General features: G+C 38.4%; 1 protein-coding gene and 1 non-coding gene across 2 annotated transcripts; one reads left to right on the forward strand and one right to left on the reverse strand.

Moving 5' to 3' along the window:
- Positions 1 to 1,617: 1,617 nt before the first annotated feature.
- Positions 1,618 to 6,318, reverse strand: TOMM7 (translocase of outer mitochondrial membrane 7). The gene is made up of 3 exons (XM_026082838.1): positions 6,141 to 6,318; positions 3,250 to 3,298; positions 1,618 to 1,845 (listed from the first exon to the last, which is right to left on the reverse strand). The coding sequence occupies exons 1-3, from the start codon at positions 6,316 to 6,318 to the stop codon at positions 1,830 to 1,832; spliced, it is 243 nt and encodes an 80-aa protein (XP_025938623.1). The 3' UTR covers positions 1,618 to 1,829.
- A 6,425-nt stretch (positions 6,319 to 12,743) lies between these two features.
- On the forward strand, positions 12,744 to 12,831 carry LOC112974171. The gene has a single exon (XR_003256177.1). It is a non-coding gene; the product is annotated as a small nucleolar RNA SNORD93 (small nucleolar RNA).
- Positions 12,832 to 16,459: the final 3,628 nt, after the last annotated feature.

A 16,459-nucleotide genomic window follows, 5' to 3' on the forward strand; every position in this document is an offset into this window, starting at 1 on the left:
ACAAGAATGCTTCCCTATTTGTCTGCCTCTTGCCAAATACTATTATTCTTGGAAGGCAGCCAGTGAAACCATGTGGTGGTTAAGACCCACAAACCACATCCCCAAATATCTGACATACAATAGGGCATATGAAATATACTTTTGCAGGTGTTTGGGTCCGTCCACCCACTGTTGCAGTTTGGTCATTGTATAACCCCCGTGAAATGCAAAATTTGACTTCGAGAAATCTTATGATATTCCACTAGATTCAATGGAAGAAAAGACGTTCCTGTTTTTGATTAAAACCACTATCAAGTACCAACAGACTTCATTATTATTGCAATGAGGATCAGTCAAGAACAGAGATCAGAATCTGAACTCCTTTCATAACTTAAGACATATGAGCAATTACATTAAACTCAAGTTACCATTAGAAAAATTGGCACTAAAAAAAACTACAATATCAACAGCATGTGGGGTCATAACAAGAATGTTCTGCATTCACTCCATGCTCCGTCCCTCAGTCAGTAGTCTATTATCATCAGCTATTTCACTTATTTTCATGACATATGATTTAATTACCGTGATTAATGGGATTTTAAGAAACATGCTGTTTTGCAGTAGGTTTTATGAATGTTTTCCACTCCCTCTTCATTTTTTAGCTCTTGACTTTCAATATAGTTTTTCTATTTGCTCATTTCTCTTTTTCTTTTTATTCATGTTTTCCCTTAAACATGGTAACATTTTACTATGAATTTTGATAGACGAGAAACTGAGGAATATCCTATTCCTTAAATGTTTAATTAATGTAAAAGCTGTCTGAAAATCTATAGGGTTAAAAAAAAGCAATCAGTTGCCATGTCAGTGCCTGAATTTCAGTGTTAAAAGGAAAAACACAAGCTGAAATAAAAACAACAATATTCTGAAGAATAAGAGTTTGGAATACAAATTAAGTGTATACCTTGCTTAGCATACTTGTTTTCATTCCTCACTTGTACATCAGTAACTCCTCTTACAGTATGAACACTGCATATCACTGTTTGTCACATCTATTCCTAAACAGGTCCTGTCATCATTCTTATTTTAAAGCATGTAGATATGAGGCAGTTTTGTCCCCTACTCCTCCCCAAATTATGGTAAATTTAAATACTGTTTTTTTATACCTGAAGAGGTCTGAACCAACGCTCCTAAAGTAGCAAACTGATTTTGTTCAATTCTGAAACTCACAAATAAAGTAAATTTGGCAGAAGACTGTACATCGGATTTTTAACTATGTGATTACATGCTAGAGGAAAAAAAATGTATACAGCTTACACCCTTAAGGTATCTGGAGATGAACAAATCCAAAAGAGGAAGATAAAAACAAAAAACAAAACAGGTTTGCATAGACTGAACAGCTGCAGAGGCTTACCAACATTCAGGCAAAAAATATTAGAAGATTATTAAAATATTTAAAACATTAGCTCAGTTTTCTCATTATTCTGAAGATAAAGAAGAATGTTTACCTGAAAGATCATCATAATGAGGATAAATATGGAGGTTAAACTTCACCAAATTTAGAGAAAAAAACTCATTATCCTTTCTGCAATAAAGGAAATACTAAATTATACATATTTAAAGACTTTAAAACAATACATATTGATTCAAACTGTATTTATTTAATTACACTGTAATGCAAATAAGTTAGGTCCATATAAACTCCATTTTGTTGCATATACAATCTATGTCTTTAGCAAGCTATTTGAGCCAGCTGGTGTAATGTAAGCGTCCACCTCATCCTCTGGAATGTACATATCTTCAGACATTTTCTCTGTTCATCAGCTGCTTCTAGAACAGGACAGCCACAGCCTTCATCCCCAAAGTAGACTGAAAGCAGAGGGAAGAGGAAATGAAAGTCAGATTTGCAATATGTGTTTGCTTTTAAATGGATACTTCTAAAATACAAGTCAGGAGGAACAGTCCTAACATATAAATGTACAGAATAAATGCTACCCCCATAAATACTGAAATAAAACTATTTATAAAATTAAAGTTAAGCTCACTGAGAGCTTAGTTATGTGCCCAGAAAATCAATATCTGTAAGCTCTGGACTAGAACCAAACACATGCTTCTAGGTATTTGTAGATATGATTTTTACAATAGCTAGATTGAGGTTGTCACAGAAGGAGATAATAGACCTTTTCACTTTGGGCACAAATATGTAATTCATATTGTGCAGACATGCTCACTAGACCAAGAAAAAAAGTCTCAAACTGCTAGGGAAGCTAAACATATAAACATTATCAGCCCCCCCCCCCCCAAAAAAAAAAAAAAACTCCAGCAGATTAGGTCTTAAGACAAAAGGAGATTTTACTGAAATTGTAACGTGATCTTGAAACATTTTTCTCATATTTTTTACTGTTTAAAAAAAAAAAAAAAGCTCCCTTAAATTACTGAGTCCTGAAAATGGGATTTCTATAAATTTTAACTGAGAAAAGTTAAAACAGGTAGCATATGACTTGGCAAACAATTCAGACCATCAACCACTTATCTTAGCAAAACCTGCTTCTGCACAGTGATCATAAAGTTATTTTAAGAACAAGGAGTCATACTTTCTTCAAAACTTTAATGTGGGAAGTTTGACTCATGAAAATTCTCCAATAAAACTCAAATACCACAAGAATTCAAGTATTATTACTACCAGGACATTGCAGCACTAACAAACAATCCTACAAGAAAGAGGCAGTATGTGCAAAAGCACTTTTCTGAACTCATGACAATGACTAATAACGAAGGATATATCTTGAGGCTTATGAAATGCCTTGATAACATATTACTCAAGCTGTATCCCCTTATTTCATGCAGTTGTTATGCAGAATTACTAAAATATTTGCAAAGGGGAAAGGCGACTGGGTTTTGTTTTAAATTCACATTAGAAAGCTAAATAGTTATTCCTAGGTGCAGAAGGAAACTTATGTAAAATAGCTGTACAACAGATCAGAAGGGCAGCTTCCACTCAGAAGGCACAGATATTAGAATCCACACAAGATTAAGAGGAAAATACTAAAGTCCTCCCAAAAACTTGTGTTTTGGTGTCTTTATCTAGTCTGGATGTCTAAAGAAACAAGAACTGTGACGAGGTGTGCTATCACCCTAAACAATTAAAAGCAATGAATGAAGGCAACCTTCATGAAGGCAACTGTTGCTGTCCAGTGTGAGCAACCAGAGACAACACCTAAATCTGTGACTATCTGCATTGATTTTGCACACACATTAGAAACTGATACATACCTCAAAATAGTTGGCTCAGGCATTCCAGGATCTGCACCTCTCCTAAAACCTGAAGTGAAACATGCATTTCATACATATATATGTATATACACAGACTCCTATGCAGTAAAGCAAGAACTAGTTATTCCAACCGACTAAATCGCATTAAAAAAGAAAATCAACTGAACAGAGAACAGTGATTCATCAAGTCATATGCTAATCTGAATAAAAATTATATATTCTTGTCAGTGCAGGGAGCAGAGAGAATAAATACAAAGGTACTGACTTAAAAAGAAAAAAAATATTTACCTGTATCTTTATCTGACCTAAAATTCAGGGACAGCTACATGAAATGGAAGAAATTTACCCCAGAGACCAACACACACACACACACACACGCAGCGACCTGTAACGACACCTGATGTAGAACTTGAACTAATATTTCAAGATAAGTTCATTTGATTAGGATGAGAGAATTCTAAGTGTTATTCAAAACATGAAAACAGCAGTAACAGAATGACACCCCTAAAATCTTTCCTCTTACTGGCACTTCTTGAAAAGCTATCTAGCACCAAAGTTTGCAAATAAACAAGATGTTTGACAACTCACTAGTGCCAAGGGGAAAAAAAAAAAGTTAATTTCAAAGAGTTCATTCCCACTTAATGACTCAAATACTGGATTCGCTAAAGCAAGTGTATGTGAGGCAAGTGATTCTAGGTTCAGTGTATCAAATGTCTTTGCCTGCTGGACTAGTGTATAACTATCTGTTGCTGGACTGTAAATTAAAGTCCTGAAGCAGAATTATGCAAGACATGCACTATTCAACACACACTCTTATACCTGCCATATAGAAAAGGATGGTATATGTAAAATTTATTATTTCTCTAGCTCTTAGAAAATAAATAATCAACGACAGCTTGCCTGAAACACAGGCCATGAAGGTTAATGGAAAAACTTCTATTAACTTCACGGGCACTGGGCTAGCCATTAGAAGATGACCCTGTGTGATTTGAGACTATTAAAAAAATCCTGACCTATTATCTATGGTTGCCATACTTTCCAGAAAAATTGCTTAAAAATTCATTAAGTCATATTAAGAGTAGTATTATGTGCATGTGAAACAGATTTATAGAATACTTCTGGCTAATTTTTTCCTAGTACTTTCTAATCAGCAGGCCATGTTTTTTAAAAAAAAATCTGTACTGATCTAATTTATCTATGTAAATATGGAACAGCACACTTATTTTTAGAGGTATGAGGTTAAACCACTACAGCTTAGTTTCTTACCATCACATAACAAAAATATACTGGGCACTCTGATATTGGTACAACTGTAAGTACAATAAGATGGCTTTATATGACTTGAAGTAGCTCATTTAACTTCCTCTATTGTTCCTTCAGAACAAAGGACAGCTTTCTCACATTCTCAGATATTGCCATAAAAGTAAAATCAATAGAACAACCTCAGCAAGAGCAAAAATAGATCACAAAACATTGCCGAAAACCCAAAAATGATCAATTCAAAATAATCAATAAACTAAAACCAGAAATGTAATTAAACTTTAAAACTAGCACTGCCAATTAGTTTTATCCATAATGCTTTAAGTGACCTCTTTTACTTGCAGTTGTTAAAGCAGGTACATAATTGTTTCCAGTTTGTTATCTATTAATTGAACTATCAAAGGTCTTTTAATTGGGTTTATACACTGCATTCCCCTCAATTAATTAAAACAATCTGTCAGTTTTGACTATTAACACATCAAGCTCTCATCATACTTTCATGTTTGCACCGAAGGCAGAGATACCTGGCCCTGGCCTGCTTCTGGATACTTTTCCCTAGAGGCCCAACAGAGTCAGGGCAGAAAGCAAGCCAGATGAACCATAGGCTTTAGTTTTCCTGGGACGTCTTGTCATAAAAGCGGTGAACAAAGTGGCAGGTGTATTACACGTATGCACATCTGAAGTAGGTCAAGCTTTTTAATGAGGAGTGCTGATGGCATACTGCCCAGGCTCAGCAGTATAAGTACCATGGGGCTTGCTGTCTGAGCACCACTGCCACATGGCAGGAGTGAGCAAGATATACCCTGGGTGCCAGGCATGACATATAGGCATCTTCAGAATGATGCACAGCACAGCCAGGGAACAGGAGCCACGGCATTTCGGGAGAGACTGTAGCCTGTGCCCAGTTGGAAATCCAACCTCAGCCAGAGGCTGGCAACCCTCTCTGTGCCCACAAAGCGAAGCTCCAAGCCACAGACAACCTTCCCCTAGCACACTGTCCCCTGGCTGCAAGAAACACACAYGCTAACGTACTAAGGCTGTCAATCGCTGATGCAAGATTAAATTTGCAGCCTCATTCATTTTTAAGACTTACTCTGATGCATGCCCATCCCACGCCTGAACGGGGCGAGAATCTCCAAGCCCCCCGCCTCCAACCAGCACCCCGTCCCTTCCCTCATGGGGAATGCGCGCTCCCAGTGCGGCCTCAGCCAGGAGAAAGCAAAAGGGGCAGAGAGACCCTTCCGAAATAAATCAATAAATAAAACCTCAAGCAGCCGCTGCCAAGGGCTAGTCCCTCTCACCCCCCCCCCCCCCCCYCGCGTGTGCGGGCCACACGCCGCCACAGGCGCTCATTTAAACCTCCCCTCCCCCCTCCGCGCATGCGCGGTAACGGTCGCAGAGCCCGGACCGGGGCAGGGACCGCGCGGCGGGGGCGCCCTCCCCCACCCGCGCCGGGCGCGCGCGCTGCCTCGCGGGCGCTAACAGCCGCAGCGGGGGAGGGCGGCGCGCGCCCCGGCCTCGGCCTCAGCCCCCGCAACGGTCGGCGGCCGCCTCCCCTCCCCCCGCGCGCGCTCAGGCCGTTGGAGCGCCAGGCGGCCAAGGCCCCGCCCGCCGCCGCGCCCGGCACTCACCTAGATAGAGCACGACGGGGATGAAGCCCCAGCGGATGGCGAACTGGCTGCCCTTGAAGAGCTGCTGCAGCCGCTGCTTGGCCTCCTTGCTGAGCTTCGGCATTCCGGCGGCGAGGGAGAGAGGAGGAGCCCGGCCGGCGTCGTAACCCTGCGCCGGCGGCTGTGGGCGGGTGCCCATCGCTCGGCGGCCGTCAGGAGGAGACAGCCCCGCGGCGGCGGGGGGCGGTCCCTCGGGCGGGCGAGGAGGTGGCGGCCGTGCGGCTTCTTCCGCTCGCCACCACAGTGCGGCGGCAGGGGGAGCGGCCCCCCGGGCTGGGCCGGGCCCGCGGCCCCCCGGGCGTGCGCGGCGCGGCCCGGCTGTTCCCTAGCGCGCCGCGCCGGTGCCCGCAGTCCCGTGAGGGCTGTCCCGCGCATTGCTGATAACCCCCCCGCCCCAAAAGTGATGGGCTAAGGCCACCCGCCGGAGTTGTGGCATTGGCCCAAGGATGATGGGGTTACAGAACATGGTAAAAACTGGGGGCTTTTCTTGTTTGCCGTGTAGGACTTTGTTTTTTATTTATTTCTTCTCAGGAGGTCTCAAGGTATGCTCAAGCTTTGCTCACCGCCCCTGAAAGCTGGAAAATGTTTTTTGGTAAGTGAAAGGTAGAGAGACTCGTTGGTGTAAGGAGATGGTGTGCTAAGAAAAGTCCTTTAAGTTTCAGAGTGAAATCGGAAAAGGTTGGAAGTTCCCCCAGAAGGATGGGGGAGAGGGCGTTTTAGTTTTAGAGCAAATATCTAAAATTACCAATACAGAAATTAGGGCTTGTTGTCTTTCCAAACTCAGGGCCCGGTTAGGTACTGAGGCAGTTTATTTTCTAACTTCTAAATGAGTGTGTCTGAGCTCTGCAAGAACTCTGTGCACTGCTTTAGCCACCAGTCTGTTGTCTAACACCACTACTTATGGGGCATCTTACCAGGTGGTGTCTGTACCATTGACTCAGCCAGTTATTTCATGTTTGCACTATGTTTCCATTTTATCTCTTGTAGTCTGTTGCCCTTTGCCATAATGCCAGATCCAGATCTTCAGGTTCTTAATACTACTAAAGTGGCTGCACTGTTACTCAGCATTGGCAGTCTATATCAAGTCTGCTAACTCCGTATCAAACTCCTATCATTATAGTTTGGAGGGGATTTAATTGCATATAGAAACTCTGAACAAATTCTTTCTACCAGGGAAATCACTCCTGATGACAGTGCAGAAATCCACTCAGTTTTGTTCATAACCATGTTTTACTGACCAGACACAGTTAAAGTTCTGTATATCATTTATTGGTTTGCTTAAGGCAACTTTTAAGAACTTAACTAAGAACTTATAGTTCTGTAGCCATTTTGTAATATTGTAATCTTGTAATATTAACAAAAGCTTTTTGGCTTTTAGAGCCCAAAAAATCCAGGGGCATAATAAATAAATAACTTTTTCCTCACTTTTTAATGCATGAATGCCCATTCTGCCACTCAGATAAGATCTACATATGAGCTTATAGCCTGCTCCTTGCTTTCCAGGTGCAGACAGGTAGCAGGCTGCAAGCCATATGAATGATTCTGGTGGCCCACAGCTTTTTTGACACCTGTTTTCTTGCGTAATACAAATGTGGGGGAGAAAAGGGTATTTTAGTGATGTGGTGGCACAAACATGCTATCATGTTACAGAATGCACAGTCTTTCCTCCTGTAAGCCAATGTATATACACTGTGCTTCCATATGCATTAGACTCATGATGGGATATATCAGTATTCTAGCCATGTGACTGACATATCTAATGATATCTGATAGAGCTGAGGCTTAGCGTCCATCAGTGGCTTCATAATAAACTAAGTAGCTTATCCCTGAAGAAAGGTTAGACACCAGTGCTCTAGTTCATCAGTAGATGAACATCAGTATGGAGTTTGAACTGTGAGGCTACATCTTCCCTGAAAATAATACACCTTTATAACAGATCACATGTGACATGTATCATACCTCATATTCTCTCTACGCATTCTCAGCTATTAGGGGCTAACAAAATGTACTCCAAATAATGCCACATATTGTGTGGACTGACTTAGCAAGGCTTAGTTGTGCTTGATGCAGTTTTCCAATGGTCAGTTTCAGCTTATTCTATTTTTTCCATAGCAGGTAAGCCTCTGGGATAGGTACAAAAATTCTGGCTAGATTTCTTCCTTTTACTATAGCAAGCAAGGTGTTCCTGTTATCATCTTGCAGTCAGGGCTTTTGCCAGTCCATTGTTTAGCAATCAAGATTTAGTTAGCTCAGAATAGTGCCCCTGTATTAATGGAATACTTTCAGGAACAAATCTAGAATTTATGAAACATAGTAATGAAAACTTTTCTCTGACAGTCTTAGGTAACTTAATAATATAAATAATTCACCCATAAAAGACAGAGCTGTCTCTGAAGTGCTGGTTATCTATTGTTTCTTTCTGGTTGATATGAAATATGAACTAGTACTTAACCAATGTAGTCACACATTCCTACTCTGTCGTATCTAGCTTAGTACTTGTAGGTCAGTGGATTGCTATGTCTGCACTCCTGAAATTACGTGCCATATAACTAGGCATAAATTTTTTCAGAGATAGTCTTCTATTAAGCTGAGATTTCTAAGTTACAGCTGGGGTAATGAGTATTTATATCCATAGGTTTTCATTAACTTTCAGTTTCTGGGTATTTCACTGTTATCAAACCTTTCAATCTAGTATTCCTGAGTAAAACTGTGCAAACATTAAAAATGTCAAAAATCTTATTTTGCTCAAAAAAGAGCAAATCTTATCTTGTCTCAGTAGAATTTAACTATATTATTGACTATAATAGTGGAGTTTTCACCAAATTTAAGCCTAACATGGAGAATTTATAAATCAAAGTAAATCTACATCGGGTTTGGTAGTTTATTCATATTCCTATTTTCTTGTTCTTCTGAACTACCACAGTGTGTGAGACACATTCATTTGTAAGTAATGGCATGTCATCTTAAATATAAAAGTGGCATCTCCCATCCTAGGGAGAATAACTTTTCTAAAATATTCTTTAAAGATCGTGAATTATATAGTATAATGCCATGTGTCACTTCTTTTGCAAATCTCAAATCCATTGCCATTGGATAGGTTGAGCAATTTAGATCTTTCTACTCCTTGCCTGTCAGAACTGCAGAATCACATTTTGTGGGATTTTATGGTAGGTTCTGGATTTAATACAGAATTCTGCAATAGTTTTTGGTTCAGATATTTTATTTTCTGTGCTTGTTTAACAGTTATGTCATGGTTGTTTCCTTAAGAATTAATATAGACAGCCCTGCTAGTCTCTGCATAGAAAATTGTTTATACTGAACAATACACACAATTTCCCCTTAAGCTGATGTCATTGCCATACACTTCTACTTGTTCAGTAACATGTAACGATAGAATTGAGCTTCCAAGTGGATGAACAGAACGGATTTCTTTAAGTACTGTTTACATGCAGCCCTGTCTGTGAATTACTCAAAATATTCAACTGATGAAAAGTTTTCATATAAATGTGAAGGGTCAGTTAGTTTGTTGGGAAATAACTTAATAGCTGGTTGATGGCTGGGATATTCTGACTAGAAGCTTCAGATAGTTATGATCTTTTAACCAGATCCTGAAGCTTTCCATGAAGAATGGGTTCTTATCTGCTACTAAGCAGGCAGCTTGGGGATTTAGTGGGGAGAAATAAAAGCAAAAAATACTAAAGAAACAAAACCAACATACTTTGCAAGTTTCTTTTCTGCCCTTTGCGAAGTAAGAGTAGTGGTTGCTGCAGGAACCTATTTCTGAGCTGTTTGCATTGCATGGGTTTTCCTAGGTAGGTGAGACCAAATCTTATCTGTTTCCACAGTGTAGTTACTGTGCACAGTTTATTCTCTCTAAATAGGCAAAAAACAACTGTTCATTACAGTGCACTGCTTGTGATCAATCTCTTATGAAATATCATGATAAAATGTGACCCAACTATCCTGGAATTAGTTTTGAAATGTGTTTTCCTCAGACTTGATGCAAGTTTAGCACAAGTGAGATACAGAAGGTCAAATGTACTAAACAGCTGATCCAAATGGTTAAACAGCTCTGTCTCCTCTGAGTTGAAATTGGTTTAACAGTGTCACACATGATACAATATACTCTTATTCTTGAGAAAGGGCATTCACAGAAGCATGCCATGTATATACCAGGTCCTTCCCCTCTCTTTTCCTTCACATAAAGACAAGGAATATTTTTCTGAGCACAGAAACTTTCCTTGATAGATCTCATTTCTCATGTCTGCTAATTTTAATGTTTGGCTAAAAGGTGTTAGAGTATTTGCTTTATTTAACTATCAAAAATGAGGAAACTAATAGCATGAAAATTCATTTTGTTCGCAAGAGAAGTGCGACAAAGAATTGTTAATGCTTTAGCTTAGAAGCACGTGGATCAGGCATTTTACATGCAAATAAAACAAAGTCCATTCTGATAAGGGATGCTATAAGGGCCACTGCCTCTGGCAGCTCTGGGATTCAGGGATTCTTCCTGCCTGGCTGCCAGAGTCTAGCCCGGTGGGCCCAGAGACCTGGGGAGGAGGGTCTCCCTGTCATGCTGCTTTCTGATTTTCAGGTTCAACCAGTAGTATGACCGAGTGTGTAACACACACGCACGTGCAGCTACACAGGCTTCTAAAAACAAGGCACTGTCTTCAGCAACACCTGCGTATAGCACCACCAGAACTCACGTAAAACATAAATACAGATAGCCAAGTCCCCTTCTTCCTCTCAGCTGATCAGATTTGAAGTTCACTAGTGAAAGCACACATCCTCACTCTCTAGATTCACAAACATGCACATACACAGATATGTCAAATATCAGTATGGCCCTTCTGTCCATCTAATATCCCTGCCCAGATCCTGGGCTCTCTTACCCGCTGTATGGATCTCCTTGCTGGCTAGTCCAGCTTGATGCTTGTGAGCAAACAGATGCACACACTCGCCCACTTGTTTCATAGGCACCCCCACACTCTCAGTTCCCTTGAATATCAGTACACACCCTCTGCCCATCTAATAGCCCTGTCTAGACCTTGGGCCTCCTACTCACTGGCTAGTCCAGCTTGAAGTTTGCTAGTGATTCATGCACACATACACCTATGTGCATCAGGTTAGATGAAAATATAAACATTATGGAGCACCCCACCACCTCCCCTGTAGCTGGCACCCATCACATGGGCCCTATGACCTGTGGTCCCCACTCTAGCTGCTGACACTGAGCTCCTCACTTTCCTTGTCCCTGTTTCCCCAGTAGCTGGCACTGTAAACTCCACATGCGAAATCCCTCGATACTTCATTATCAGCTTACCACTCTTGCTTTTGAGATTTCCCCTTCGATTTACTGTCAAGAAGTTGCATTAAATTCATCTACTTTGAAATAAAGTTTGAGTTTGACCCTGTGTAGGAGGAACTTACATTTTAAAGATCCTATAATAGATGCTTCATACTTGAGGATTAACTGTAAATCGCTATAAACAATACAAGAATATAAGGAAGCAAGAGGTATTTAACAGACTTATATTACAGGCTGAAACTTTACAATGACAGTAAAAACTGGTAGTATATTATGACTAAACTTTCTATTTTACTTTATTATTATGAGGAAACTTCCTATTTTTATTGTGCTCTAGTAATGACGGCCCTTTTTTCCATTCCAGTTGAATATTCCCATTCATTTAGTCCAATAAATTCAAACTACTCTGCAGTACCACTGATCTGGAAAATGTTCCTTGTCAGTTTGTAGAGACCGCATTTCACAAAGAGACAAAAAGAAAGGGACAGCACTAGGGTCAACATGAAAAAGACTAAGGTTAAGGTGCTGTTTGGGAAATGCCAGAATTCTGCAATGTCTCTTTCTCTCTTGATTGTTGTAAGAGCTACATTACTTGGAGATGAATATGTGTGAGTTTTTGCACATACTGTAATTTCAAAAGATTCAGGGACTACAGAACAGTGATGTATATAAAAGCTTTCTGTCCAGATTAGTATCTTTTTCTGCGTGATAACTGTATGATATTCACTGGATGTACATGGGCCATGGTCCAGTATTGGATATTTCTGGGGAAAATGGTATTGACAAAACACCTATTTAGAAAATTAATGAATGATCATAGTGAGGGGTAGAAACAAAAAACAACAAAGTGAGTAATTTTGTATATTTAATACAATAAGAATACTATTAATTTATTTAACAATACAATGAAAATGAGTATTTAATATGGAGTTGAGTACAAAGACAATGTATAATTTCATTATTTTTCATTACAGCTTCTGAGGCTAATGAAAGAGAAACAGCAATCTGATGAGGTAAGACGACATTCAACAAAACCTCAACGTTTTCAGACACCTTTGAGAAGAGCCACTGTTGTGCTTGAAAATTTAATATTATCTGCAGCACAATTTTAATCTTATTTTAAACTTGACTTTCGCTTTCTCCCCCTCTTTGCTGAATAATGAAAACTAAGTGTTAAAGATACTGCTACACTATAAGTAATTACTCTAGAAATGTAATGCTTTTTAGATGCACGTGTTTGTGTTTGGGATATTTGGCCAAGGATGAAAACAATGATCTGATTGCTTGCATGCTTACAGTGATATGCACAAGTCTGATGGATTAAAGGATTTTCTGAGGCCAGGACTAATATCCATATCTACTCAGTCTTTGTTTTTAAGCTGAGCTTTGTTTTTAGCATCCAAGCAGTGAAGGTTTCAATAGCTTTATAAAGACTTTAAGGATATTTAAATGCAAATTTTTAAATTGTCAGCAAATCTAGAAGACTAGATTTCTGATACTGAAGAATACATTATTGTAAAGCACACTCTATAAAGATTTTACAGGACTTAAAGGACACATGTTTTAGATGTTTTTTTTTCTGTGATAAAATAAGATCAGGAAAATAGTGAATATGTTCTGATTCCCAAAACAGTCTTTGCTCTCGGTATACTTGTTTTTCTACCACTTTCAACCTTTGTATATTGTATTAAGTTTATGCAACCTTAAAAAAACCTCAGAATATAAGTCTTTGCAAACAGTTGATAGCATTGCATGCGAAAATAAGGTATTTCTCTTTGCTATTATGAAACATGGAATTGGAGCATTTGAAAAACAACAATTCTAATTAAAATCCACATTCAGCTTCCTTTCTTCAGTGAACTGTTGTTGTAACAGTCTTTCCTTAGTATCTGCAAAAAATAAATATGATGCTAAAAAGAACTTTTTCTGACAGTGAAGTATTTGAAAATCATAACTGATTGCTGCACATCAGTAACTTCACTGATCTGGGATGGTGCTTTTAAATGCACTCTTTTAGTCTCTACACAAGAAATGTATACAATAACAAATGAATGAAACACACTACTAATTATCTCCTGGTAATAAACAAAGAAAAAGCAAATAGTAAAGCAAAAAGAAGGACCTCAGTGTTGAAATATTCTAGATGGATTTGGAACAGGTCTGGGTAGGCTTTCTGCTGTAGGATGAATTTGTTTTGTTTTTTATCTTGAGTCATTATTAAGAAAAATTGAACATTTTTGGTTAGTGTGTGTTTTCCTAAGTATCCATTCATTTCCTTCGGCTCCTCCAAAACAGGAAGGATATTAGTGAAAATGAGGATTTAAAAAAAAATACATTTTAACTAAATATTGTTTATGAGCATAACTTTAATTCTTATTTCAAAGAAAGTCTGTTAGTGCTGTCATTATAATAGTTTCTGACAACTCATTTTGTGCAGATTACAGGATTTAGTTGCAGAAGAGTCCAGAGCACCATAGGAAAAGTAAAAATTATATATTTTTAGAGCTTGAATAGGATTACTCAGTTAACAAAGTAAATGTGTCAGGTATACGTGTAACTGAATCTCTCACGGTATGTCTAAATGCTGACCAAATTAGTTATTTTAGGCTTACTTTAAAATATATTTAAATATATTTAAATATTTAGATTTATAATTTAAAAAATTATTATTAGAAGGAATTCACTTTGGGTGAATTGACTTCGTGAATTTAAGGACAAACCTTTTGTCATATTCCTAATTCAGCATGGCTTAAAATGACCTGCAAGGAGAGGAACAGTCTCCTCTTAAGCCTTACCTAAGATTCCCACTAAGGATGACATTCCAGAACTGTCTTTTGGAACTTGAAGTTGAACCAGTATTAAGAAAAGTATCAAGCATTTATGTACTGTCTTTATTTTTCACCTTTCCGTAGTTCAGATTTGAATGTAAAAATTCTTTTAGTTCTTAGTTTATCTTAGTTTTAGTTTTCTTTAGTTATGAGTCCTCATAAGTTAAGAGATGAGTTAATTGCATACGGAATTTGGGATGGAAAGTTCTCCCTAAAATAAATACAGTAATAGAAGTTTATCTTCTTTGCTTTCATGCGTTAGGTGAAAGGACTGCTTCTGGTGACCGAATACTAAACTAGATTAATACTGATTGCTTTTAGGATTTTATTACTTGACTGGTACATGTAGCAATATTGGAATTGTTAGTTGTATCATAACAAAATATTTTCTTGTAGCTTCCTTCTATTAAATGGCTTTAAAACCGTAAGTAGAATGATTACTTCCCATGCTGAATATTAATTCTAAGAACGGTGATATGAGTGATAAGCTGATGGGCTTTTGAAAACCTGAAGAACAAGAATCTGCCAGAGAGGCTAGATGAGACTAAGCAAAAATTTACAAGTTACATTGCTGCTATAAAAAATAAACAAGAGATGCTAGCTTCTGTTAATTTAGTTTCTCTTCATTGCAAAAACACATCATTGATCCAAAACTTAATAGCAGTGTTTCATTAAAGCCAGTGGAGGGCAGACTTGAACTGGGAGCTATTTTGGTTACTCTCAATTACATGAATTTAAAGTACCAGATAATCCGTCGAGCTCAAAGCTGGTGGCAATCTCACCAGTCCTTTACTATTCTAATTACACTTGTGCTGTATAAAAGCTTCTTTACAATTGCTGCTTTGAGAAAATGAGTGTTTTGCTATGTCACAGTAAGAACAGTGAATGTTTAAATAAAGATGCTAATATGGAAGTGGATGAGTCAGTGTATTAACAACTGTGTGTTATTCAAAGGAGAGAATCCACACTGCTTAATAGTTTATCATGTATATCTTAAAACAGTTTTTAAAAGCTAGTGAATATCATTATGCCCATTTTGTAAATGAAGAAACTGAGGAGTAGAGAGGTAGACTGGCAAGTTACCTATCTCAATGACCTGCAGAGGCAAGAACAAAATCCAGATTTCTGAGATCTAGGCCAATATTCAAGCATATCTTTTGCAAAAATAACCTACGACAGGCCTGACTCTCACAAATGTTATGGAAATAATCACTAACAGCCCAAATTGCTGCAGCTGAGGCGCTTACTCTAGTGAAATAGATAAAGTCTCTCGGGTAGGTCGTAGAGTTCAGGAAACCATTGGCTGAGCCTGTCCTGAAATGAGAATATTCTCCTCAAGAAGTTGAGTGATAATCAGATCAGATGGCCAAGGATCTTCATTAAAATAGTATTTTATTATTAAAACAAGTATTCTGCATTGTATATTCTGCATATATTTGTCATTCTTTTAGTTAAGTAACACTCTCTTCAAGGAATGAAAAGCCTGTCTTTGTAGACCTTTAAAACTGTTCCAATCACAGTACTAGGAAATGTATGGTTAAAAAACCAGTTTGCATACAGATGAAGGATTAAGATGCCCTAATAGACTGTTCTCCCTTCCCCTCATCATTAATTACTAGGATTTCAAATTACGAGAGGAACATTAGGCTTCTTGTAAATGGAAATGCACCAAGGCCACCCTATTTACTGTACTTACTGTCAGTAGCATTCATGGGATTCATGTGACTCATCGTTAAATACCCTCCTTCATTGACACTAAGTTGAATAGCTAAATATAGCTACTGTAATTTTATTTTATAAATATATCTATTCTGTTTTCTTTCTGTACTGCTTATGAGGTCAGTACCCATTCTAGCGGCTTTTTAAATTATAAAAATACACCAATTTTTATGTATAAGCTCTAGTCTAAATTGTTCTTTCTGTTTCTAGGAAAGACTGGAGGCATGTTGTTATGAAGCCTCCCGTGCCTAAGAATTCTATAAAGTATACCACAGAATGGTGGTATATATTGGTGTTACATATTAAAAACCCCATTCGTAGAGTGAGTGAGCACATTGCACAATGCATTTTGTGCTTTTTTTCTTATTGCTGATTTGCAGTGAACATCTTGGTTGACAGTGTGAATTAGTCATCAATGCATA

The sequence above is a fragment of the Apteryx rowi genome, unplaced genomic scaffold, assembly GCF_003343035.1.
Source record: "Apteryx rowi isolate R43461 unplaced genomic scaffold, aptRow1 scaffold_595, whole genome shotgun sequence".
NCBI classification, from domain to species: Eukaryota; Metazoa; Chordata; class Aves; order Apterygiformes; family Apterygidae; genus Apteryx; species Apteryx rowi.

Excerpts from the sequence above, each read along its gene's own strand:
- TOMM7 (XM_026082838.1), bottom strand. The coding sequence starts at position 6,318 with ATGGGCACCCGCCCACAGCCGCCGGCGCAGGGTTACGACGCCGGCCGG. Across the intron at positions 3,299-6,140 it reads CCCCGTCGTGCTCTATCTAG|GTTTTAGGAGAGGTGCAGAT; the intron begins GTGAGTGCCGGG and ends GTTTCACTTCAG.